Genomic DNA, 22,944 nt, shown 5'->3' on the forward strand with positions numbered 1-22,944 from the left:
CCATAGCGGCCACCTCAACGTCCACAATGAACAACTCGGCAAGGTTATGCCGGTCCGTCCTCCAGGCCCAGCGTCGGGGATTTGCAACTACGTCGAGGCGGCTGGATAACTATGCCTTCGTCGGTCTTGGGCAGATGGTAGGTTTCCCTTACTGCTGTTGCCGTCGCACACGGATTGGACGTCATATCCCCTATGGACAAACCATGTTGACTGTCTTATCTTGAACAGGGTTACCAGATGGCGCGCAACCTGCAAGGGAAGCTTTCCCCGAGCGACACCATCAGTGTGTATGATGTCAACAAAGACGTGTCGGAGAAGTGGCTGCAGGAGGTGAAGTCGCAGCAACCTGGCGGCGCGGTGCCGAGGGTCGCCCGGCATGCGGGCGACGCTGCGAGGGAAGCGGTATGTTGTCCTTTCCTATGTCCTGGTGTTCCTTTTACTTCCGGCTTCCATGATGAGTTTGTATAAAAATGACTGTTCTAAGTTGGGCCAGCTCGCTGGCCTTATCGTGATTATTGCATACAACAAAAGCCAATCCTCTGAGAAGCCTTGACGCCTCAATTGCTCTATCAATTAATCGAGATGGTCTTTTTGGAGGGACTCGGCTAACGCCGGCACAAACAGGACACAATCATCACTTGCCTTCCAGAGCCGAAGCATGTCAAATCCGCGTTTGACTGCATCCTCTCGACATTTAATGCCCTTGCGCACGACGAGATTCTCACCAGGCCAAAGCCGCGCCTCTTTATCGACTGCTCGACCATCGACCCAACCTCGTCGCGCGAGGTCGCTAAAGCCGTAACCACCGCCCTTCCAAATGGACGGGGTAACTTTGTTGATGCTCCCATGTCGGGCGGCGTCGTGGGTGCGACTGCCGGCACTTTGACCTTCATGGTCGGAGCGAAGAAGTGTCTCATTCCCCGCATCGAGCCGATCCTCCTGCGCATGGGCAAACGCGTGTTACACTGTGGAAACCAGGGCACCGGGCTCGCGGCCAAGTTGGCGAACAACTACCTGCTCGCGGTTGAGAACATCGCGACAGCAGAGGCGATGAACCTGGGAGTGAAGTGGGGATTAGACCCCAAGGTTCTTGCCAACGTGATTAACGTTAGCACCGGGCGGTGCTGGCCCAGCGAGGTGAACAACCCGGTGCCGGGCGTCGTAGAGACGGCTCCGGCGAACCGTGATTATGCGGGCGGCTTCGGCATCGGGTTGATGAGGAAGGATCTGAAGCTGGCGATGCTCGCGGCGAAGGAGGCCGGAGCGGAGCTGCCTCTGGCTGAGAAAGCGTCAGAGGTTTATGCGACGGCGGAGGCAGATGAGAGGTGCAAGGGGCGGGACTTTTCGGTGGTGTATCGGTGGCTTGAGGCGAGGGCGTGATGAGCGAGGTGTGTCGCGGTGTTGTTGAAAAGTTGGTTGTGTCTGTTTTTTGTATATACCAGGAGCATGGGGTGTGGTGTGGCTTCTTTTTTGGTTCCTTACACAGGTGGTCTCGGGACCTTGATATCAATTAAGTTTACGGCGAAGATGGGTTTTGTGGTACTGAGTACGAGACCAGGTATGGAGGTGATGTACCTAGTGTACGTTGGTTGTCTCAAACCTGCATCTTGTGGAGTTGTGTTCTGTTTTCTACTAGCAAATTAGCCGAAGCACATCATCACTGATTCCAGCCAGCCACTTTGGTGGGGAGCTGAAAATGCTGTTCCTGGACAGTCCTGTCCGACACCCGGGCTGTACCCGGGGCCTTGTGTGCTGCCTGTCCTCACGGTGGCCGACCTCCTGGCCTGGTTCGGGCACAGACATGTCGGCTTTTGCACTGCGATTCCGGCTTCCCGTTGTCCCACCCTCCGTACTCCGTATATCTCCGGAGCGGTTGGTAGGCACCTAACTCCAATGACTACTCTCATGTATGCGTCCTACGGCGACCACTCTCTAGGACGACTTCCCGGTCGGCGCTGCAGGCGGGATGTGACTCCATAACAGTCCTTGGGAATTCAGTATTCAAGGTCCTCTTCACGCGGCCGGTTGGAAGGATTGAAGCTGTTGACTTCCACGTTACATACATTCTGCCTGTTGGCTGCCTTGCATTTGTGATCATGCACTTCGTAGGCTAATTCTGTGTGTTTCGTACAAGCTGTTTATCTTTGTTAGCTTATTGTTGACGAGTTGAATGTCGTGTAAGTGTCTTAGCGATTTTCCGGTCTTCCCTTGTGGTGGTTGGTGGCTTGTCGTTCGGTAAATCCGTCTGCGGCCCAAGACGCGGCTCTCAGCGCATGCCTTGCATACCAATCGGGAAAGGATCGACTCACTGACCGCGGCTGTGGCTGGCTTAAAGAAGCTTGGCTTGGGCGCCACGCAGGAGCTGAGAGTTTCGTGGTGGATGTTCTGTGGTTGGGACTCGAGCCGCGCGGAGGTTCGGTGTCTTGAATCCGAGTCTCATGCTCAAAGAAGGGTTGCACGACTTGGTTACTGCGTACGGAGTATGCCGTTAGAGGCTTGGGCCAGAAAGGTGAGAATAGCGTAAACAAGGATTTTGTTCTCCTTCTGGCTGTTGACGATCTGGAAAGTGTGCTTTGTTGGTATTGTGAGATGTTTCTTCCGCCAGGACGCTAGCGCGCGTACGCGGGCGCTGGTGAAAGCTTGTCTCTATCCTTGTTGATCACGCTTCCCATTCCCCTGGGCAGACTGTGACTGATTCTCTGCGATGTTGACTGAGCAGCAGCGTCGTCTCTCTGCCACGTTCTTGGGTCCGAGGAGATACGGGTAGAGGAAGGGTAACTCGCAAGTAAACCGGCTTCGTGGAATGGTGGTTGGCTGGATAAGGCCGTTGAACGACGCCAGCAAGACGCAAGAAGACCATGTTGTGGGTTCGCCATTCACATATCGAGATACCGACGATCTATGTGGCTTCTGCACCCCGCCGGCGCCCTCACAGACAGGCTTGCTCACCTTGCTGGAGCGGAATTGTCAGCCAGTGGCTTGCAAAGTTCGATCAGGTGTACAGCACACGCATGCGTTGTGTAGGCGAAGATCTCCCCTTTTTCTTGCCCTGCAGAGAAGCGAAGAGCGGTACAATCTCCACGGCAGGGGAGTGATGGTGAGGCTATCCTCAACTCAGCTGGCGACTGGGATATAATTGGATTCCAAGAAACGGGGATGTCCCACGCTAAGTACCTGTCAGGATTGGGATGTCTTTGCAGTAATTTTATAACTATTCAAGTGCTGTCCCAACATCCATGGCTCGGGCACTCCTCCCTCCTCCCGGCGACTGGTAATTAGTGAACGAGTGGAACAAAGGTCTTCGGGATATCAACACCCCGTGGTGAAGGAAACCGAACAATCCACGCCTTTTGCCTCACATCAACCTGCCGGACGACGACCCTACTCCCACCTAAGTATCCCACCTTGACCTTCCCAACTCCGAGCCACCGAGTCACCGAGATCCCACCACCATGGGGGCGAGAGAGAACTTCTTCCCCCCAGGGATGGACGAAGAGACCATCCTCTGGATCATGACGACGCTTTACTACAACTGCAAGGAGGTCAACTTCGCGTGTCCCATCGAGCTCACCACCCTGGGTTACTATCCCAACCGGAGGGTCAACGCCTTGTTGGCCATTTGTTACTTAGTCACGATGGTGTTGGCGTTGGGGTTAGGAGTTCGCGGCAAGACCTGGAGTTACACGGCGTTCCTGGCGGCTGGGTGCGCACTGGATGTCATTGGTATGCTGGCCCCTTCATGGACTTGGGTTTTCGCGTTTTACACCCAACTAACGAATCCTCCTCTATCTACCAGGTTACGGCGGCCGTGTCGCCTTGAGCTTCAACCCCTGGAACAGGGTCGCCTACGAAATCCAAATCATCACCATCATTCCGCCCCGACTCTGCTCTGCGCCTCCATCTACCTCACGCTCAAACACATCTGCCTCGCCCTGAACCCGAGCCTATCACGCGTCCGCCCGTACTTGTATCCGCTGGTGTTCGTGCCGGCGGACGTGGCGTGCCTGATCATCCAGACCAGCGGCGGCGGCTTGGCCATCGCCGGCGCCACCAAAAACTTTGCCCTCGTCGAACACGGGAACCGCGCCACGCTGGCGGGGATTTTGTTGCAGGTGGCGGTGCTTGGGTTCTTTGGCGTCGTCGGGGCGGATTATTTCGTGAGGGTTAAGAAATGGTAGGTTTTGATCTTGGTGATGTCCATCTTAGCTGGGGATTGGTTTGTTTTGCGTAGGAGGATGCGAGGATGCTGACATACGACAAACAGGATTGCCTCGGGCCAGGCGACCCCGCAAGCCATCGAGCTCTGGAACGACAAGAAGTTCCGCCGGTTCACGTATGGTGTGACCGGGGCATATGTCTGCATCATGATCCGCTGCATCTATCGGATCGCCGAGATGAGCGGGGGATGGGGCGGCCCGATCATGCGCGATCAGGTGTCGTTCATCATTCTTGAGGGAGTGTAAGTTTGCTTCTTCCTTTGTCTCTACCTCTGGAACTACTCTGTGATAGACTTCCCAGTCCCAGGATGCTGACGCAGCTGCGACGCAACAGTATGACCTTGATCGGCAGCTTCCTCCTCGCCGCCTTTTCTCCTGGCTATCTCTTCCCTCAGATGGCAGCCCCCTTTTCGGCTTGGAAGAAAGACAAGCCGAGCGACGTCGAAAGGCAAGCTCAGTCGTCCGGGGAGGACGGTGAGAGGTCGGAGGGCCAGCAGAGCCCTGAAGCGAGGACAAGTGGGGATGAAGCAGCTGCTGGCAAGGAGAAGTCTGAAGCTTGAGATGTAATAGTGGAGGGAGATTGAGATTTTCAAAAGGGAGCATGCATTTGTATGAGATCCAGACTCGACTTGCATTCCAGGGTTGGTTACTGCGGGCAGGTTTGGCGTTTATTGGATCCATGGTTTTGTTTGGGATTGGTTTTACTCGCATGTTGATTTTGTCTGTGAGTTGTACGACATTTCATCTCATCAGCCAACAAGAGTTGATCCACAATGCCTTTTACGATTGTCATGCCAAAAGAATCCGTCGCTGCCTACGCGGTTCATGCCTACTTGTACTAGATCCTTGCAGGTTCTTTTCCTCAACAACATCAAGCCTTGATTTGTTTGCCTATTGAACACCCGGCATCTGGCCTTACGATTCGAGATGTCAACCTCCAACTCGCTCTCACCATTGCTGGGTCGTCTGTCAAAACCCGAGCCCAAGAACGACGACCTCGACTCCAAGACAACCATGAAAGTCGACTCTACGATGGCTGCCAATCCGACCCAACCTTCTGCAATCTTGCAGTTCCTCCTCGACCAACGCAAGCCCAAGAACACACAAGGCTCAGACCGGCCACAACCTCTGTGTTACCACACTCCCAAAGTCCGCCGCCATCCTCCCCACATCCGTCCCACCATCCCAGACACTCTGAAAGAGCGCCGGCGGATCCTGAGAAAGAGATTCAAGCAGAGATTCGCCCGTCACCCTGGAACCAGCAGAACGGACTTGCGCGCGGCGGGCGTGGAGGTTAGGGATTTTGCGGTCGATGCTGTGGCTAGAAGGGAGCCGTCAAAGGGCATGCGGAATAAGGCTGATGGGGGGCTGGAGAGTGTGAAAGGATAGTTTGTGGCTTGGAGTTGGGAGAGGAAGAGATGGCGACGACGAGCTCGAGATTGGGCACTGGGAGGATGATTTGGCTTTCCTTCAGGTTCTCACCAACTGCAGCAACACAGAGTGAATCTTCGGCACAGGCATCTCGAGGCAGCGAAGGACATCACGGGTGGTAGATGGATGACATCTCTTGACTGGTTGGCGACTGAGACATGTCTTGTACTAAGTATATCAAACCAGATAAGTGGTGGGCCCCAGACTTCTAGGTTCCGGACTCCCGATTCCGACTAGCCTTTTGCGACAGCCAAGTGACGTATGTACTCCGTAGATATCTCCCCAGACTTACTCTGTATAATCCCTTGTTTTCAAGTTGCTGTTTTTGGATGCTCGAGTCTTGTCGTCTCGGCAATCCCCGCGTCCCCGGATGATGTGCCAAAGTGTGGACCTGTGGGACCCTGAAGGTTACAGTGTGCGATTAAGCTGGGGGCTGGGAAGGCGACGCCAAGATCGCTGCCCGATCCGGCCCGCTCTTAACTCCCCACACCGGACCTCTCCCACCTTCACCCACTCTCATCCACACCGACCACCTCCAGTCAGGTCCGACATCCTGGACAGGCCCGACCTGTGTCCACATGGTTCCCCTCCTTCTACTACCACCATCTTGTTGATTTGTTGACCGAGGGCTTGCTGTTCGCCGCCAGCACATCCCTCGCTTTTGCTCTTCGTCTTCAATCTTTTACTAGACATTTTGCCAGCTTTGTTTAACTCCGTCTTTTCCCCGCTTCGACGCCGCATCACGCCACCACCGCTTTTCTAGCCGCCATACCGAGAGTACCCCGTCCACCGTACCTTACTGTCCGAAGCAAACAAACATATCCCAGCCTCGATCTGCGCCTTCATCCGATTCCCATCCACAGGGTACTTCCCAGCCCGAGCTTGTTTACTTTCCGCCTAAAGTGGGAAATACGATACCGTCGCATCGGCCTCCAGGTTTCTGTGCCTCGACGACCTGCAGCCACCGCATTCCGTTGTTTGCTTAGTTACATCATTTGGGTTGCGCAAACCGGGGAGCCAACAGACTGAGGCACCCGATATACAACAACCATTGTTACCCATTTGCTTACACTCCTTTCCACCGTTGTCTTGTCGACATACCGGTTCGATTCGACCTCGCCCCGGTTTCCTTTGTGTTGAACATTCCCAACTCAATCGTCCGGCCCCGCCATTTCTCTCGAGCACCACGGCTCACCGTTCTGGCCACAATTCACTTCCTTCCCGCCGTCGCCGCGATGTGCTAGTCTAACAACTGTATAAGCAACCATGGTTCGTGTTACAGAGGAGCTGGCGCTCTCGCCAGACCATGTCACTCTCTACTACACTCACGACCCTCTCCTTGGAGATCTCCCTATCCTCATCTTCCACGGCGCCTCGACCACCGCCAACTACACCCTCAACAGCTCCCGAATCCAGGTCCACATCTACACTCCGGCCGGCTTCCAATCTTATCCCCGCATTACCGTTTCACCAAATTCCCAATACTATAACGCCGTCAACCACCTACCCCGAGAGTATCAGGGCGATGAAGTGTGCCGGGGACTGGCCTTTGGGCTCTTCAAATACTTCAGCGACCTGCCCGAAGCAGTACGGAACCATCTCAAGAACCAGTATCCCGTTTCACGCACTCGCCGCCCAGAATCCGCCCCAACCCTGTTCAGCGAGCAGCATGCCGCCGATATCGCCAAGTCGGTCCTTGTGGCCGAAAACCCAATCGAGATCATGGGCGTCTTGGAGTATGCCTTGCGCACACAGCATATCAACAATGTTGACATGGACCTCGTTCTCCCGCCCGGCTCCATCGTCCCTCTCGACAGTGCCGACTTCGATGAGGTGCCAGACGAGGTGCCAGACGACGAGGACGACATTGTGGATCCGACCTTGCGCCAGTACGCTGGATACGCCCCTTTGGTGAAGCTCTTTGGCGAGCCCGTCTTCCTCCCAACATCCAAACTCCGCCGAGCGCCCTCGAGACCAATTTCACTGAGCCGGTCCAAGTCCTTTTCGAAGAATCATAAGGTTGAGCTTCGCATGAAGATGGGCGAATTGGTCGATACTGAGGAGCGCTACGTGTACAAGCTGAACGAGCTGGTGAACAATATCGCCAACGATTTCCGTCAAAAGGCCAAGGAACGCCCAGCCGACAGCATCAGCCCGTGCGAAGAGGACATTGAGAGGCTCTTTCCCAAGTCCGCGGACCAAATCCTCGAGATCAACAGGGGCTTCATGGAAGCGCTCCGGAAACTGATGGACGAGACCGAGGAGGAGGCACTCCGTGATATGGAGCACGCATTTTCGCGGCCACCTGGCTCACACAAGGGCAAAGATCCGACCGGCGTTGTTGCCATGGCCAAAGTCTTCCTTGAGTGGTTCCCCAAGTTCACAGACTGCTACCAGGACTACATCCGTGCCAGCCAACATTTTCCCCAGCTCCTCAACGCCTTTCTCGACAAACAATCAAGCTTCAGGCAGCGCGTTGTCCAGACGGGAGAGCAAACCGTGCGCTCTCTTCTCATCGAGCCTGTCCAGCGGCTTCCCCGTTACAGCCTGTTCATTGATCAGATCGTCTCCTGCCTCCCGATGATGCATCCGGCGATGCAGCCCCTACTCCGCGCGAGAGACATCATTACCAATATTTGTTCTATGGACGACCCGCTCCCGGACAAGCCGCACGTTGCTAACCGTCTTCGCGCCATGGTCGAGAACTGGCCGCAAGACCTCGAACCCCAGGGGCGATTGGTCCTAGCCGCTGACATCATCGAACTCCCTGCGCCCTATGTGTCAATATCCCAGAACCATGATGTTCCAGACCGGCCGGGACTCTTGCTTGTCTTCACTGACTGCGTCGCCCTCGTCCAGAAGAAATCCCATTCCGGACCGACAGCCCGAGAGTTTCTGCGCGAAGTTGACAAGCCATCGCCGGCTGGCCTGCTCGCGTCCATGACCAACGCCGCAGGCGGCCCTGGGAACTACGAGTTTACGTTTGCTGGTTGGCATGGCCTGGCGGATGTTCAGTTCACAGAATCCAGTGACGGCCGGCTGATCTGGATCACGTCGACTCAGGAGATGAAGGGGGTCCCCGAAGGTTCCCCGAACAAGCCCATGACCTCGAGGTGTTTCTTTCTCCAGGAAAATTACGAGGGGAAGGCTGCCAAGTTGGGGGAGGAGATCGTCCGGGCCCGCATCGAGGGACGGTTTTCGGAGAAAGAGAGGGAGGATCCTACATGGACGCTGCGCTCAGTTCGGGCCAATGATACGAACCTCGGCCTGCACGCAGCTGTCTTCCAAGAGGGCGCAACCCAACTCATCGAAGGCCGGAGGGAGCCGGCACCTATTCGGATTGTCCTGGATAACGACAAAGGCACAAAAGGAGCGCCCGTTGGTCATTACGGCGTCGAGATTGTAGTCGAGGTCCGAACTGGCGACTTGAAGAGGGTGGCGATGAACACGATGGGGCTGAATGGCAAGCGGTATACCGATGATGTCGCCTTGGAGGACTTTGTGCCGACATTGTCGCGCAGGATTGTGCAGCTTCTCAGCAACCAATATTCGGGTGCCAACACGAGGCTCGTCCCGGCATTGGTGTCTTATCACACCAAGGTCCTTGGTGCCATCCATGTCTCTGCCAGGGTTGAGAAGACTTCACGGTCATTCCTCTCGTCATCACCAGTCAAGATGCTTTCGAGTCTTCTCGGAGGCACCTCGGCATCTTCGAGCACCACCTCCCTCGACACCACAGGGATCAACGGATCCAGGCACAAGCGGACACGTTCGAATAGCACGAGAGAGGTGACCATAGTCTCTGGATCACTTCGGGACAGGCTTGATATTCCACATCTCACCGTGGAAGAGGAGATCCCGGAGAACCCGCTGGTGCGGCTGGAGCAGACATTCACGGGCTTCGTCGCTAACATGCAAGCTCGTAAGGGAGATTTCATTGGCCGGACCTTGCTCAACCGGTCCATGGTCGACGAGCTTGCCGTCAACGATCTCTACAACCGGCTCATCGAGTTCCCGTTCGACCTGGAGGCTTCCTCCGAGTTGGGCACAGAAGTGATTTTTGCGGCCTTTGAGAAGTTCATCCGCATCGCTTGGCGCGAGCAGATGGGGCCCGTCATGTCAAAAGAGCATCTCGAGGCGTTGCAAATTCGCGCGTCGAAGAAAGTGGTTGGCGATTTTGCTGACTTTGTCCGGTTCCTGTTTAGCGATATGGCACCCCAGAATCGTCGCGCTTTCACTGCGATCATTAAGCTGCTCGCGGATCTCCTCGACGGGTGCGGAAACGACGGCGACCGGGGCGCGCTGACGCTGGCGTTTGCTGAGCTGCTGGTCGACGAGGGCAATGCTTCAGACTACGTCAATCTCCTTGATCGGCTTGTGGAAGATTGCGAACGCATCTTTGAGAAGGCAGAGGCTATGGACCCGACGACCCTTCTCCTCAAGAGCTACGAGTCTCTGGTCGCGAGCAACCGCAGCTTGAAGTCGATGACGGGGTCCGTCAACTCCAACACGTCGTCCCTCCGGCGCAAGTTCGGATTTGACACACTCTTGCGGCAGAACAGCAAGACAGAAGCCGATCGGCCGTCGGTGTGGCGTACGCTCAGCAAACACAGCAAGACACCCAGCTCGGAGAACGGCAGCCTCTCCAAACGGTCTAAGTCTATCGATATGGGCAACAACTACACCCTTCCTCACCGGCTACGTCGACCAGGATCTCGCGATCGGCCTCCCGTGGCCGGCGCCTTTGACGACATTGGGCACCGGCCTACCAGTTCGTACCCTCTCGAAACTATTGGCGAGCCCGATGTCCTTGGTTTGCCAGAACGCAAGCTTAAGAAGAAGCGGCGTAGTTCGCTGTCCGACCTCAAGAGCCTCATGGCGGCGGCGAGTCTCGAAGACGACGAGGAGGAAGAGCCCCCGCCGCCTCTGATGCCCCTGCGCATCAACAGGCAACAGACGGCCGAGAAGTTCAACTCAGTTCCCCGGCCGCCATCCCCATCCAAGATACCCATCAGCCCGCAATCACCGATGCACATCTTCCGCTCGTCCAACTCGTCCAGGCACAGCGAGAACGACGGATACCAGCCGATGGTAACTTTTGAAGAGACATCGGAGAACGAGAAGCCGGACCAACAGCAGAGGATACGGCCTAGGACCATGACCATCTCGCAAATCCCCACGCTTCGGCCACCATCTCGCATCCCCGCCCCGCCGTCGCCGGACTCGCCGACCAGACCGTCCTCCAGCCCGACCAAAGCATCGGGCAGTCCCGGCGCCGGCTCTTCTTACTCCAACATGACCAACTCCAAACTCCGCCTCCCTTCGCCGCAAAAGCTCCGCGAGCGCCTCGCTGCGGAAAAGAAAGCCGTCGAAGAAGCCGACGCCACCCTGCGCGCCGACCTCACGCGCATCACCGACGACATGTCGCGCATCCACGGCACCCTCCCGCGCTCCGCGACGGCCGATATCCGCCGCCTGTCGGCCGCCGTCCGCGCGCTGGAGGAGCGCGTGCCTGAGGTGCTGCAGGAGCTCGACGAGCGGCACGCCGCGATGCAGAGCGACTTGGAAGCCACGCTGCGCGCGACTGAAGCCAAGGTCAAGGCGATCGACCAGCTGTACAAGGAGGCGACGGCGGAGAACGAGCTGCTGTACGAGAAGTTTAATTCGGAGCTGGGCAAGATTGTGAAGGCGCTCAAGGGGAAGGGCAGGGAGGATAAGGAGGAGCTGATGGCGCGGCTGAAAGAGGCGTGCGACGAGACGGCCAGGGTCAAGAAGGAGAATGCGAGGTTGAGGAGGGAGATGGCGAGTTTGAGGGTTTTGCTGAAGGAGGTTACCTCTTCTTCCTCGACGGCGGGGAATTTGACGGGAGTGGTAAGTGTTCCGGCCACGCCCAGGTCGTCGGGGTTGGTGGCGAGTAATGGAGTAGGGAACGGCGAGGGAAATTAGGTGATGATCGCTGGTTGTTTGGGGGTGGAGTGTGGGTTGATGATGTTGGGATGGCGATGGTTGAGGCAGGGTGATGAGGGGTTGTTGATGTGTATTGGACGGTTGGCGGGCATCATCTTGGATGGTTGGCGTTGATGGGGGGAAGGAAGGAAGGAAAGTTGGGTTGGTTGTGTTTCTCTCTGGCTTTGGGTTGTATCGGGTTGTATGGGCTTGATGTTTCTGCTGGTTTTTCACTTCTTACGATTCGTGTGGATGGATGACTTTGACGTATCATTTTTATACTTATCACTGTTCGGATACAACCACCACGCACAATCGTTAAGGTTCTTCATTTTGATGTGTATGAAAATGAGCGAGAGGATGGAGAGACAGCAGGTTGTTTGATATGGGGGGCATTGGTTGAGGGTATGGTTTTGGTCTTGTAAACAAACAGTGCTTGTTTTTTGTTCATTGTATTCAATTGAGGGTATCCTGACACCGAAGAGTACTGTAGAGTTTATGTAAGCCTGATCAAACCAACAGCCATGCCAGTATATCATTCCCCATGGACTGCCCGTACGAATCCAAAAGCTAACCACCACCCTTCTTCTCCGCGCCCTCCTCTCTCCTCGCCAACTCCAGCTCCTCCTTCGCCCTACTCTCCTCCACCCAACACTCAAACCACAACGGCCCCGCCTCCACCTTCCTCACCGCCCTGGTTTTGACTCCCCCCAAATCCTCCCCGTCCCTTGTCCTGCTGCCTCCTCGACTACTCCTCGGCTGCAGCCCCGGCTCCGAAGGAATCCAGATCTGCCCGCTCCCGATCGGCGCCTTTGCCTCCTCCTCCTCCTCATCGTCTTTCAACTCCACCGCCACCGTGAACCCGCACCCTGGCACGGGCAGCGGGCCCATCGCCTCGGCGGTGCTCGCCATGCGGCGCAGGCAGCCGCGGAGCTGCTCGTCGAGGTCCGGCCAGGAGAGGGTCGGGTTGTAAGGATCCGGTTGGAGGTGGCGTTCGCGGGAGGGTTCGGAGCGGGAGTCCCGGGCGAGGATGCGGGAGAAGGTGGTGATGGATTTGGAGGGGTTGTTGATTTGAGTTGTGGTTGATGATAAAGGGGCGGTGGGGTCGAGGAGGGAGGTGATGTCGGGCCAGCGGGGGAAGGAGGCGGTGGAGATGAGCCAGCGTTCAAGGACCGTTCCGGGTGGGATGGGGGAGGATGGGGAAGGATTTTTTTGCTTCCGGTGGTGATGGCGAGTTGGTGAAGGGGGAGTGGATGACGATGGCGACACGGTCGACGTGTCCTGCGGCGAGCTGGGCGGCGACGGCATCCACGGCGTCGCGGATCCAGGCGCAGACTTTGGGATGGCGGTTCTGGTGAACGGGCAGGTTGTAAGCGCGCGTCGAGAGAAAGGTGGCCGGCGGGTAGATGCGGCGGTAATAGAGGATGTTGTGGATGGCGACGGTGAGGAAGGTGTTGAAGGAGGTTAGCAGGATGTGTGCGTGGTCGAGGGCGAGGGAGGTTTCGTCGGTGTCGACATTGTCGGTAATGGTGCTGTTGTTCTCGTCGTCATCTTCGAAGTCGTGTTGGTGGGGAGGCATTGTGATGTTTATTTCTGTTTTTTTTAATAAAAAATCAAATAAAGGAAAATGGTCTTATATTTTGTTCTTGTCGTTGGTGTTGTCGACCTGAGGTTGGAGTGCCAAGCTTGAAGGGTAGGAGCCCAGTAAATGGAAACGCGGGGCACTCAGCGAGACGCGACTTGGCTTTCCTGTCGCGACGCCAAAGCAGGTGACCAGGCAGACACCCCGCCTTTTACTCAGACGGCCCCGCAATAAATTACACGTTTTGGTACTCTATACCGACACGCGATACGCGTTCCCAAGCACCGAACAGGGGATTCACTTACTCTTGTAAGACTCCACTGTTGATGCTGGCCCGCGGCCTCACATTGGCTCTTACCCCACATTGACTGCTCCGACCTGAAGGCAGCTTTTGTTGTGTTGTTTCCTCCATCTCTCCCCCTGGTCCTCGGACAATTCATCAATCCAAACAAAACACAAACCCCCAAGAGGATTCCCCGGCTTCGAGGACCTTTCCAACCCCCAACTCGCTCCATCGGCTGGGTGTGGGTTGCAACATCGACATCGTCTCGACGACACTTCAGACAGAAGGAACATAAATAAGACGGAGTGCCCACCGCCTCACCGACAGATACCCGACCCCTTTTGTTATAGCAACATCACCGCCATCATGGATGAGCATCTTGCCCAGCTCCTGGCCAACACCCAGGACAAAAATGAGGGCCCTCGCAAGCAGGCCGAGCTCGACCTGATGCACCTTCAGCGGAACCCCGAGTTCCCGCTGTCGCTGTCCCGCATCGGCGCTCACACGGACGCCCCCATCGAGATCCGCCAGTCCGCCCTGACCTATCTCCGCAAGTTCATTGAGAAGAACTGGGCCCCCGATGATGCCGGCAGCGGTCCCCAGATCCCCATCCCCGACGAGACCAAGGACTACCTGCGCAATGCCATCCTCGAGCTGGTCCTGAGCCCCGAGGACGAGCGCAAGGTCAAGGTCGCCGCCAGCTACGTCGTCTCAAAGATCGCCGTCCACGACTTCCCCCACCGATGGCCTGCCCTGCTGCCTGCCGTGCTCGGCGTGATGCCCGCCGGCACCGACGCCCAGCTGCACGGCGCCCTGCGCATCCTCCAGGACCTGGTCGAGGAGAGCCTGACCGACGAGCAGTTCTTTGGCGTCGCCCGGGATATCATCAAGGCCTGCTACGACGTGGCCCTCAATGACAAGCGCAAGGACACGCACCGCAGCCTGGCCGTGCTCGTCTTCCGCAGCTGCTTCGACCTGATGGACATCGTCAAGGACGACCACAAGAAGGAAGTCAAGGCCTTCGCCGAGCAGGTCCTCGCCGGATGGCTTCCCTTCCTCGAGCAGGTCATCAAGTCGCCTCTCCCTCCCCTGCCCGCCGATGCCGACTCCCAACCCAACGACTGGTATGGCCCGGTAGCCCTCAAGGACCAGGCCGTCAAGACCCTCATCAAGATCCGCTCCGTCTTCCCATCCATCCTCGTCCAGCAGAGCACGGCTCTGTTCACCGCTACCTGGGAGGAGCTGTCCCGCCTGGTTCAGCCCTACCAGGCTCTGTTTGTTGATGCGAGCGCCCAGAGCCGCCTCGAGGACATCGACGGCCTTCCGTTCACTCTCGACTTCCTGGTCCTGGACGAGCTGGATTTCTTGAATCAGTGTCTGCGTGCCCCGCCCGTCCGGGAGCAGCTCGCCAACGAGATCAAGGCCCGCGGTGCTGTCCACGATACCCCCTGGGTCCTGGAACTCATGAGCCTCCTCGTGTCTTATTCGCAGATCACTCAGGAAGAGGAAGGCCTCTGGGACATCGACGTGTCGCTGTATCTGGCCGAAGAGACGTCCGTGTCGTCCAACTACACCGCCCGCACGGCTTGCGGTGATCTCATTATCAAGCTCGCCGAGTGGCTGGACAAATCCGCTCTCGAGGGCCTCTTCGCTTACACCAAGACTTTGTTTACTACCGAGGGTACCAGTTGGCAGCGCAGGGAGGCTGCCCTGTACCTCTTTAGCTCCGTTCTTAATGACTTCCAAGACGTCGAGAAGTCGATTCCCCAAGAGTTTGCCAACGCTTACCTTGAGCTTGTCAACTTCGCCATCAACAGGAAGGATGAGCCGATGCTTCGCGCTCGTGGATTCCTCGTTGCCGGCTCCCTGGCTCAGTCCTATCAGCCCGCCACAGGCCTGCTCAGCAACGTGATCCACGCCGTCACCCAGGACGAGTCCGAGTTGGTCCAGGTCGCTGCTGTTAAGGCCATCGATGGCTTTGTCCGCGGTGGCGTTGGAGTGGAAAACCAAGTCCCCATTATCCTTGCCATTCAGGGCTTCCTCGAGTCCAAGGATCTCAGCGATCTCGAGGATGCGGACGATCTCTTGGTCACTCTCTTGGATACGCTGCGCAGTGCCATCAGCATGGACACTCGTATCGCCATCCAGCCCGACAGCAAGGCTCTCGACTTGCTCTTCCTCGTTGCCAAGCACGGTGCCGCCAGCTTCAACGTCAGCGTCATCGTCTGCGAGACCTTTGAGGACGTTGCCCGGACGTTTTCGGATAACCAGGGCCTATACGCCGCTCTGTGCAGCAAGGTCTTGCCATCGATTATGGGCACCTTCGATGTTGCCAACCTGACTCAGGACGACCCTCTTGTCACGGTTCGTTGATTTCCCCGAAGCCAACCATCCTCTTCACGTGCTAACCACTGTCCAGCTGGCTGCCGACCTCTTGTCGTTCCTCGTCCAGTATGGCTCCGAGCCTCTCCCGGATGGTTTCGTTGCGGCTACTCTTCCCAAGCTCAACAACATCTTGATGAACTCTTCCGAGGGCGACGTCCTGCGTCCCGCCGCGGAAGCTCTCAAGTACATGCTCATGCATGACCACAAGCAGGTGTTCAGCTGGAGCGACGAGAGCGGCCGGTCCGGCCTCGAGGTGTGCCTCCGCGTCATCGACCGCCTGCTCGGCCCGGACATTGAGGAACATGCCGCCTCCGAGGTTGGCGGTTTGGCTGCCGAACTGGTCGAGAAGGCTGGTCACGAAAGGCTGGGACCTTTCCTGCCGCAGCTGCTCCAGGCTGTGGCGACGCGTCTGGAGACTGCTCAGGCCGCCCAGTTCATCCAGTCTCTGATCTTGGTGTTTGCTCGGCTGTCGCTTGTCGGCGCTCAGGATGTCATCAACTTCCTGAGCGATATCCAGATCAATGGCCAGGTTGGCTTGCAGGTGGTCATGAGCAAGTGGCTCGAGAATTCCATCAACTTTGCTGGATATGATGAGATCCGTCAAAAGTATGTTTGTTTTTGCCTCGTAGGCCTCAATCCGGTCTGAATCCAAGGCTAACCCTATCTAGCGTCATCGCCCTGTCCAAGATCTACTCCCTCAACGACTCTCGCCTGGCCCAGACCATGGTCAAGGGCGACCTCATCATCGAGAACACTGGTAGGATCATGACTCGGTCGAGGGCGAAGCTGAGTACGTCTGCCCGTCCGTCCGTTACCCCCACCCTGCCGCAACCTCGCTAACCTTCTGTGACCATGCCAGACCCCGACCGGTATACCATCATCCCCGCGCCTCTCAAGATCCTCAAGGTGCTCATCGAAGAACTCGTCTCGGCGTCGGGCATCAATGCGGCGCCCAACATCGCCGCCGCTGCGGCCACGCAGGCGGCCGAAGACGCCGACGAGGACGATGACGACGACGGCTGGGAGGACGAGCCCGACGACGCGCTCGACCTCGCCCTCGGCGGCACCAAGTCGGACCTCATGGGCTGGGCGGAGTCGGGCGCGGCGGGCTCGCGCCAGAGGGACGATGAGACCCAGGCGTACCTGGTCGACTTCTTCATGAAGGCGGACGCGGAGAACATTGCGGGATTCCAGCAGTGGTTGGGCATGCTGAGCGAGGATGAGAAGAGGAAGATTAAGGAGGCGGCGCGGTAGGGGAGCGTCGCTACTGCTCCTGGGTCTGGGTCTGGTGAAGGAGGAGATGATGAGGATAAGGAGAATAAACAGCCGGCGCCGTGGTTGATTCCGGGGAGGGGGTTGTTGGAGAGGCAGTGGCGCCGGGTTTCGAGGGAGGGTTGATTGGTTGGTGGTGGTCGTGGTGGTGGTGGGACATACCCCTGTTGCTGGTGTCGTTGGAGTTTTGGGAGGAGAGTGGGAGGTAGGTAGTTTAGTACATAGTCGGTTGGTTGGATGGAGATATGGCCGGGAATGAAAGGTCAATTTGATATCCTGTGACTCGAAGAAGTAGGTGTGCGATTTTGGCGTTGGCCTAGGAATGGAAAAGTGTAGGAGGAAGGAGTTCTCTATTACTTTTGTTGGTTGACAACCGCACACACACACGTACTGCCGCTTCAAGGGACGCCGGGGCGACGAGTCCAAGCATCTCGGGTACTCTGATAGTGTACTCACGTCATGGTAGAATTGATGTTTTCTAGGTATTATGTATACTTTACTAGGAACACTTATGTCAACCACTGTGGGGTTGTCAACAAATTTCTATCCCCATTCTCGTACATACAATAGTATCATCACCGGGTTGCAAATAGCAGCAGGTACAAACGTCCAAACCAAAGTCCTTTGTTTTCGTCATTGAGTACTTATTAGTCGTCAATCATGACTCCGTAATTTTCTTTCCCTGTTCCTTTTCTTTTCCGTCATTCAAGCATGATCCTCCCCCCACCCCCAAACCCTTAGCAGCTACGTACCTGGTTGACCTCACGTCAAATCCTCAAGTCCTCATCCACGAGGACGAACCAACGCTGGAAGTTGAGCGAGATACTCAAATGATATCCCCGCCTCCAAACCCTCCAAACCCATTATTATTCCCTCCTCCCCTTCCACCCCGTCCGCCAAACCTCGGCCCTGGCCCACCAAACGGCCCCAACGGATCCCACCTCGCTCCCGGCGGCACCTGCCCGCCAAAGGTATCATCCCCGCCGCCTCTCGGTCCGCCAAACAGCGGGTCGTCAAAGGTGGGATGCATCCCGCCTCCTCCCCTGAACCCGGGACCTTGCCCGCCCAGTCCGCCGCCACCACCATAGAAACCACCCGCCCCAGGCCTTCGCAACCCCTCGGGCCCTAGTATCCCGCCCCCGCCCCCCGTGCCGGCGGGAGGAGGGACGAACGACCCGACGATTGGATCGTGCGGGCCGAGTCCGGCGGGGTACAAGTCGTCGCGGCCGAGGTTTCCGAACCCTCCCCCGCCGGGAGGGGCGCCGCTGCCCGGGACTGGCCCGCGCGGTGGGCGGTTGATTTCGTATTCGTCTTCGAACCCGGGGGGCGGGAAGTCTGCTGCCGGAACGGGGTTAGGACGCGGGGCAGCGAGGGGGTCCGGGGCCGGGTACGGGTTGGGAGCTGCGGGCGGTGGGAGGTGGGGGATCGGTCCCTCGTCACCTTGACCGGGTCGAGGGATGGGTTGTTGGGGTGGCTGAGGTTGAGGTTCCGGCCTGGTGGTGGGTGGTTCTTCGACGTAGCCTTCTTTGTGGAGGCCGGGGATGATGCGCTGGATGATGTTGATCTTCAACAGGCTTGCCAGGTCTTGGATGCGCTCGGGGGAGATGAAGAGGGTTTTGAGCTTGTCGGGTAGGTCGGAGCGGTCTTCGCTGCCGTCCTGGGCGAGGGTGATGCGCAGCGGCAGGGCGGACGGAGAGATGTAGTCGCGCGCGGTGATGTCGAAGCGGGCGATGCGGTCGGCGCCGGTGGCGAGGGCGCGGATCTCAGTCTTGGGACCCATGCGCGATACGTGCACGACGAAGTTCATGGCGGATTGGGTGTGGGCGTAGACGAAGCTGTGCGAGTTGAGGGAGGTGTTCCATTGCGGTGGGAGACGGGGGGCGAGGCGGGCGCATTCGGCTTCTGGGGTAGGGTGGTGGCGGTTAGCAGAGTATGAATGGATGCTAAGGTTGGACGTTGAAGGCATACCGATCTTGCGCTCCTCGTCGAAACCCAGGAGGCGGAAGCCGAGGTTGAGCATGCAGGCATGGACGAAGAGGGCGATGGCGTCGAGGGAACTGCTCACGTCTGAGGTGGTGTCGTCCTTTTCGTGGGTGGGCAGGGCCTTGGCCGCCGTCTCGAGGACGGCGGATGGGCTGAGGGGATCTGTTGTCATGGTGTCTTGATGATGTTAGAGGAGATAGGTTGGGGGGTGCTCAGAGATGTTGCAAGAGCTTGAGAGCTGCTCTACCTCAGTAGCTCCAAGACGGGATGGGAGGTCCTGAAGGTCATGCTACTCTTTCGGTAGCAGGTGGGGCTACCGGCAGTTATCTGTCATGGCGGGGCAGGCACCCCAGGCCCCCAAGGCTGCTCTGTGTGACGTCAGATGGTGGCCTGATGGATTTGTCTGCCTGCCCACCCTAACCCTCAACATGTTCTCTGACACAACATGGAGACAGAGGGCATGGAAAAGGGGTGTCAACAACCAACAACCAACACCTTTCCCTTGTGGCTAGACCGATTCCTTAGGTAACAGACAATTCGTGAAAAAACCAAGACAAAATTATTCCAGACTCCAAAAGGTATCATCATGTTTTCCAACTCCGATATCCAAGCAACTTACCCGACCAAGCCAAACCCTCCCTCCTCTACCCAGCAGCAGCTTAACGATGAGCCTCTGTCACCGTCTGTTGAGGCCCCTTGGCATACATGGCATCTCCCGGATACCACATGCCGCCGTGATACTCTGTCGGGCCCACATTGACCACCCTGCCTTCTGTGACAGGAAGCAGCTTCTTGTACTTTCTGCGGCGGATGTATACTCTGCAGTTCTTGGTCAGCAACAAGACACCTGAAAAGGAGCAAGTAGAGGGAAAGGAAAACCTACACCAACAAAATCACACCTCCCAACAGCAGCGCCCCTCCAACCCCGACCCCAACACCAAACCAAACCCTATTCGACACCCCCGACGACTCCCCATTCCAAAACGCACTGAACCCACCAGCGCTCCTCTCCCAAAACCCGGTTGCCTCTGCCAGAGGAGGCACGTAACTCACCGGCACGCCGCTGGTGGCCGCGATGCTCTGCACCAGCGCCCCGAAATCGCTTGGGACGGGCTTCGTGGTGGCCGTCATCTCGGGGAACGTCGAGGGTTTGGGATCGACGCCGTCGCGCCACGACGTCACAAGCGTCTTGGTCTCGGTGCGCTCCTCGGTCATCTGCAGCGAGACGGGGCAGTTGCCCAGCAGCGCCGGGTCCTGGCACGCGGTGGCGGTCAAGGGGACTTTGGTGGTGAGGGTGGTTGTTTTGAACTCTTCGTCTTCGTTGTCTGCTCGCGGGGCGAGGACGTTTGCGGTAGGGGTAGGTTCGGTTGGGGTGGATGAGGTGGTTGACACTGACATGGCGCAGATGTTGGCGAGGGTGGTGTAGAAGATGGGGATGGAGGTTCGAGGCTGTGGGCCCCAAGTGTGGGAGAGGGCTTGAACGGTGGCGCCAGCGCCCGCGCCGATGGCGAGGGTGTATTCTTCAACAATGCGCAGGTGGCAGTCTTCCGAGGGGTTGTCGTCGTCGCTGTCGCTGTCAATGTCGGCGGCGATGGTGTCGGACGTGATGTGGGTGGTCAATTCGGCGAGGTTAGCCCAGACGCCGGCTGAGAGGCCAGCTCCTATGTTGAGATCGAACAAGCGCTTCTCGAGGTTGGGCTTGGATACGTCCTCCTCGAGAGCGTGCAACCCGCGTTCAGCGTGTTCCTTGACACCGCTGACCGCGTTGACGTCGAGGCCGCGCCCGTTCAGGAAGGGAACGTTGAGGGAGAAACCGGCATGGGTGCCCACGCGGAGCACACCCTTCAGCACGACGCTGCCCGAGTGCACCGTCACAGGGAGAAACTCGTATCGGGCGCCGTTGCTATCCTCCGTTAGAAACACAGAAATATTTGAGGGGATGGGGTCATGACGTACAAATAAACGTCCGCAACGTCGCGGCTGAACAGGGGCAGCTTGAACCCCAAGTCCTCATCCATCCTGATGTGGAATCCCGAGCGCAGGCTGACGGCCCCGCTGGCAGAGAGGATCAAGTCCGCAGTCACAAACACGCCCATCTCAATGGCGTTGCCGAGCGCGATGCCCACTGGCGATTGAGATTTGTACAGCGGAATGGTTAGGGTGGCGCTGGAGGAGACGGTCGTGTCGATGAGCGCATACACGTCAAGCTGCGAAAGGGTAAACTCAAGGGTAATATCTGGCAACTCTTCAATTTCAATGTCGAAATCGTTGTCGATGTGGAAACTGTCAAAGCTGAGGTCGTCGAAGTCGAGGTCTCCCGCCCAGAACTCCTCAAGGATGTCCCCGAACCAGGCTTGTACGGCGTCGACTGTTGTTTTGGTCAGGTTTTTGACCTCCTCCCCGAGCTGGTCTGTCACATTCTTGATGGACTCCCCCAGATCAAAGTCTCCATTGATCGACAGCTTCGCCGATGCGCTGGCGCTGATGTAGCAAGAAACACATGTCACCTCAACGCCGCCGCCGAGGTTGGGGTTGCCGACTGAACTGTTGGTGTTGACGGTATGGCTCACATCCCTGTGGGTGTCGGATCCAGAGTTAGTTCTCTATTACATTTCAAGTCTCTTGGCAGAAAAGGGGGGGCATGCGACATACTGCTTAAAGAGCAGGGCATCCGTCCAGCTCATGTAGACCTCGGTGCCGTTCTCAAATACCGTCTTCTGCTCCCGACGCGCCACATCAACGAGCCGGCGAGCGAGCTCTCTCACGGTGAACTCATCCGAGGTGCCGGGGAGGTTGTGAACCCTCCTGGCAACCTGAGGAGCTGGGACGAGAGCACTGGAGGCAGCCAGGCCCCAGAAGAAGAGCGTTGACACGATGCCGGCGCTCACCATGGTGTCGTGTATGGTTGATCTTGATCGGATAGGGACTAGGAAGTTGAGAATGGATGGCATATGACCTCCCTATCCTCTCCTAGAATACTGTCAGACCACGGGCATCTCGCTTGGTTTATGTATACCACTTTCGCTATCCTCAAACGAGATTCGACCCCTCACCTTCCATTCCTGTGCTTTGGAATCTACTCTGTAGGGTGCTCAGCTAGAAGGAGCTGAGTGTGGAAGTGCTAGTTTGGACAGCACCAACATGTTGACCGGTTGCATGTCGATCTCGGGCACAGCCTACGCGGGTGATGTACGGAGGAAGTACGGAGGAAGTACCGTGAGGATGGGATCCGGTACCCGGCTTGTTGACCCTGGTAAAGGCGCAATAGTTGATCCCTGTTAATTAAGAATGGGATGTTGGACCGGGTCATCAAACATAGCCAGGGGTTGAGCCACATGTGGGCTGCGTCCAGGGGACAGGAGGATTGTGACATTGTAGCCCCGACTATACATAGATGGCATCATGTACTTGTACACTGATAACCCGTGTGGCTTCAAGGGCTTTGCCATATCGTGGCGCCGCATGCATGCAGATGCAGTTGGAAGTTGTCAATTGGTGTCGATGAGAAGCACGGGTAGTTGGGGATGGCGGCCACCCTGACAGGGTTGGGCTGTTTCAGCCCGATACAACTATACAAAAGGAGGATTGAGTTTGAAACTGAAACACTCAGGTTTACGGAGTATCGGTATACAAACTAGGTAAATAAGTAGCATTGAATGCTCTGCCGAAGGTGACTTGAAATTGATTTAACTGTGATCCCTCAGGTATATTGTTGATGGTTGAGGGTTGCCTCATACAAGCCTTGGATTTCAAACATCAAGTCCCCGTGTTCCCTATCTAACAGAGAAATGTGAAAAGATATTGGCCGCACCGCTGCATGAGCCGGGCAAGATGTCGAGCAAGCT

The 22,944-nt window shown here is 57.1% G+C and overlaps 7 protein-coding genes across 7 annotated transcripts; 4 read left to right on the plus strand and 3 right to left on the minus strand.

Moving 5' to 3' along the window:
* Positions 1-26: 26 nt before the first annotated feature.
* Positions 27-1,380, plus strand: VTJ04DRAFT_5273 (uncharacterized protein; the record flags this gene model as incomplete). The annotated part of the gene is made up of 3 exons (XM_069363371.1): positions 27-137; positions 229-402; positions 625-1,380. 3 exons carry the CDS (start codon positions 27-29, stop codon positions 1,378-1,380), a joined length of 1,041 nt encoding a protein of 346 aa, XP_069220224.1.
* A 2,072-nt stretch (positions 1,381-3,452) lies between these two features.
* Positions 3,453-6,892, plus strand: VTJ04DRAFT_5274 (uncharacterized protein; the record flags this gene model as incomplete). The annotated part of the gene is made up of 7 exons (XM_069363372.1): positions 3,453-3,610; positions 3,658-3,723; positions 3,797-4,174; positions 4,265-4,459; positions 4,552-4,691; positions 6,412-6,590; positions 6,635-6,892. The coding sequence occupies 7 exons, from the start codon at positions 3,453-3,455 to the stop codon at positions 6,890-6,892; spliced, it is 1,374 nt and encodes a 457-aa protein (XP_069220225.1).
* Positions 6,893-6,914: 22 nt separating this feature from the next.
* VTJ04DRAFT_5275 (uncharacterized protein) lies at positions 6,915-11,594 on the plus strand (the record flags this gene model as incomplete). The annotated part of the gene is made up of 1 exon (XM_069363373.1): positions 6,915-11,594. One exon carries the CDS (start codon positions 6,915-6,917, stop codon positions 11,592-11,594), a length of 4,680 nt encoding a protein of 1,559 aa, XP_069220226.1.
* Positions 11,595-12,164: 570 nt separating this feature from the next.
* On the minus strand, positions 12,165-13,173 carry VTJ04DRAFT_5276 (uncharacterized protein; the record flags this gene model as incomplete). Its single annotated transcript, XM_069363374.1, has 2 exons — positions 12,165-12,809; positions 12,871-13,173. 2 exons carry the CDS (start codon positions 13,171-13,173, stop codon positions 12,165-12,167), a joined length of 948 nt encoding a protein of 315 aa, XP_069220227.1.
* A 652-nt stretch (positions 13,174-13,825) lies between these two features.
* On the plus strand, positions 13,826-17,098 carry VTJ04DRAFT_5277 (uncharacterized protein; the record flags this gene model as incomplete). The annotated part of the gene is made up of 4 exons (XM_069363375.1): positions 13,826-15,823; positions 15,879-16,450; positions 16,513-16,634; positions 16,704-17,098. The coding sequence occupies 4 exons, from the start codon at positions 13,826-13,828 to the stop codon at positions 17,096-17,098; spliced, it is 3,087 nt and encodes a 1,028-aa protein (XP_069220228.1).
* Positions 17,099-17,942: 844 nt separating this feature from the next.
* Positions 17,943-19,271, minus strand: VTJ04DRAFT_5278 (uncharacterized protein; the record flags this gene model as incomplete). The annotated part of the gene is made up of 2 exons (XM_069363376.1): positions 17,943-19,018; positions 19,085-19,271. 2 exons carry the CDS (start codon positions 19,269-19,271, stop codon positions 17,943-17,945), a joined length of 1,263 nt encoding a protein of 420 aa, XP_069220229.1.
* Positions 19,272-19,758: 487 nt separating this feature from the next.
* VTJ04DRAFT_5279 (uncharacterized protein) lies at positions 19,759-21,990 on the minus strand (the record flags this gene model as incomplete). Its single annotated transcript, XM_069363377.1, has 4 exons — positions 19,759-19,918; positions 19,983-21,002; positions 21,056-21,673; positions 21,752-21,990. 4 exons carry the CDS (start codon positions 21,988-21,990, stop codon positions 19,759-19,761), a joined length of 2,037 nt encoding a protein of 678 aa, XP_069220230.1.
* Between the last annotated feature and the right edge of the window lie 954 nt (positions 21,991-22,944).

Source organism: Mycothermus thermophilus (assembly GCF_041956435.1).
Source record: "Mycothermus thermophilus strain CBS 625.91 unplaced genomic scaffold VTJ04scaffold_3, whole genome shotgun sequence".
NCBI lineage: Eukaryota > Fungi > Ascomycota > Sordariomycetes > Sordariales > Chaetomiaceae > Mycothermus > Mycothermus thermophilus.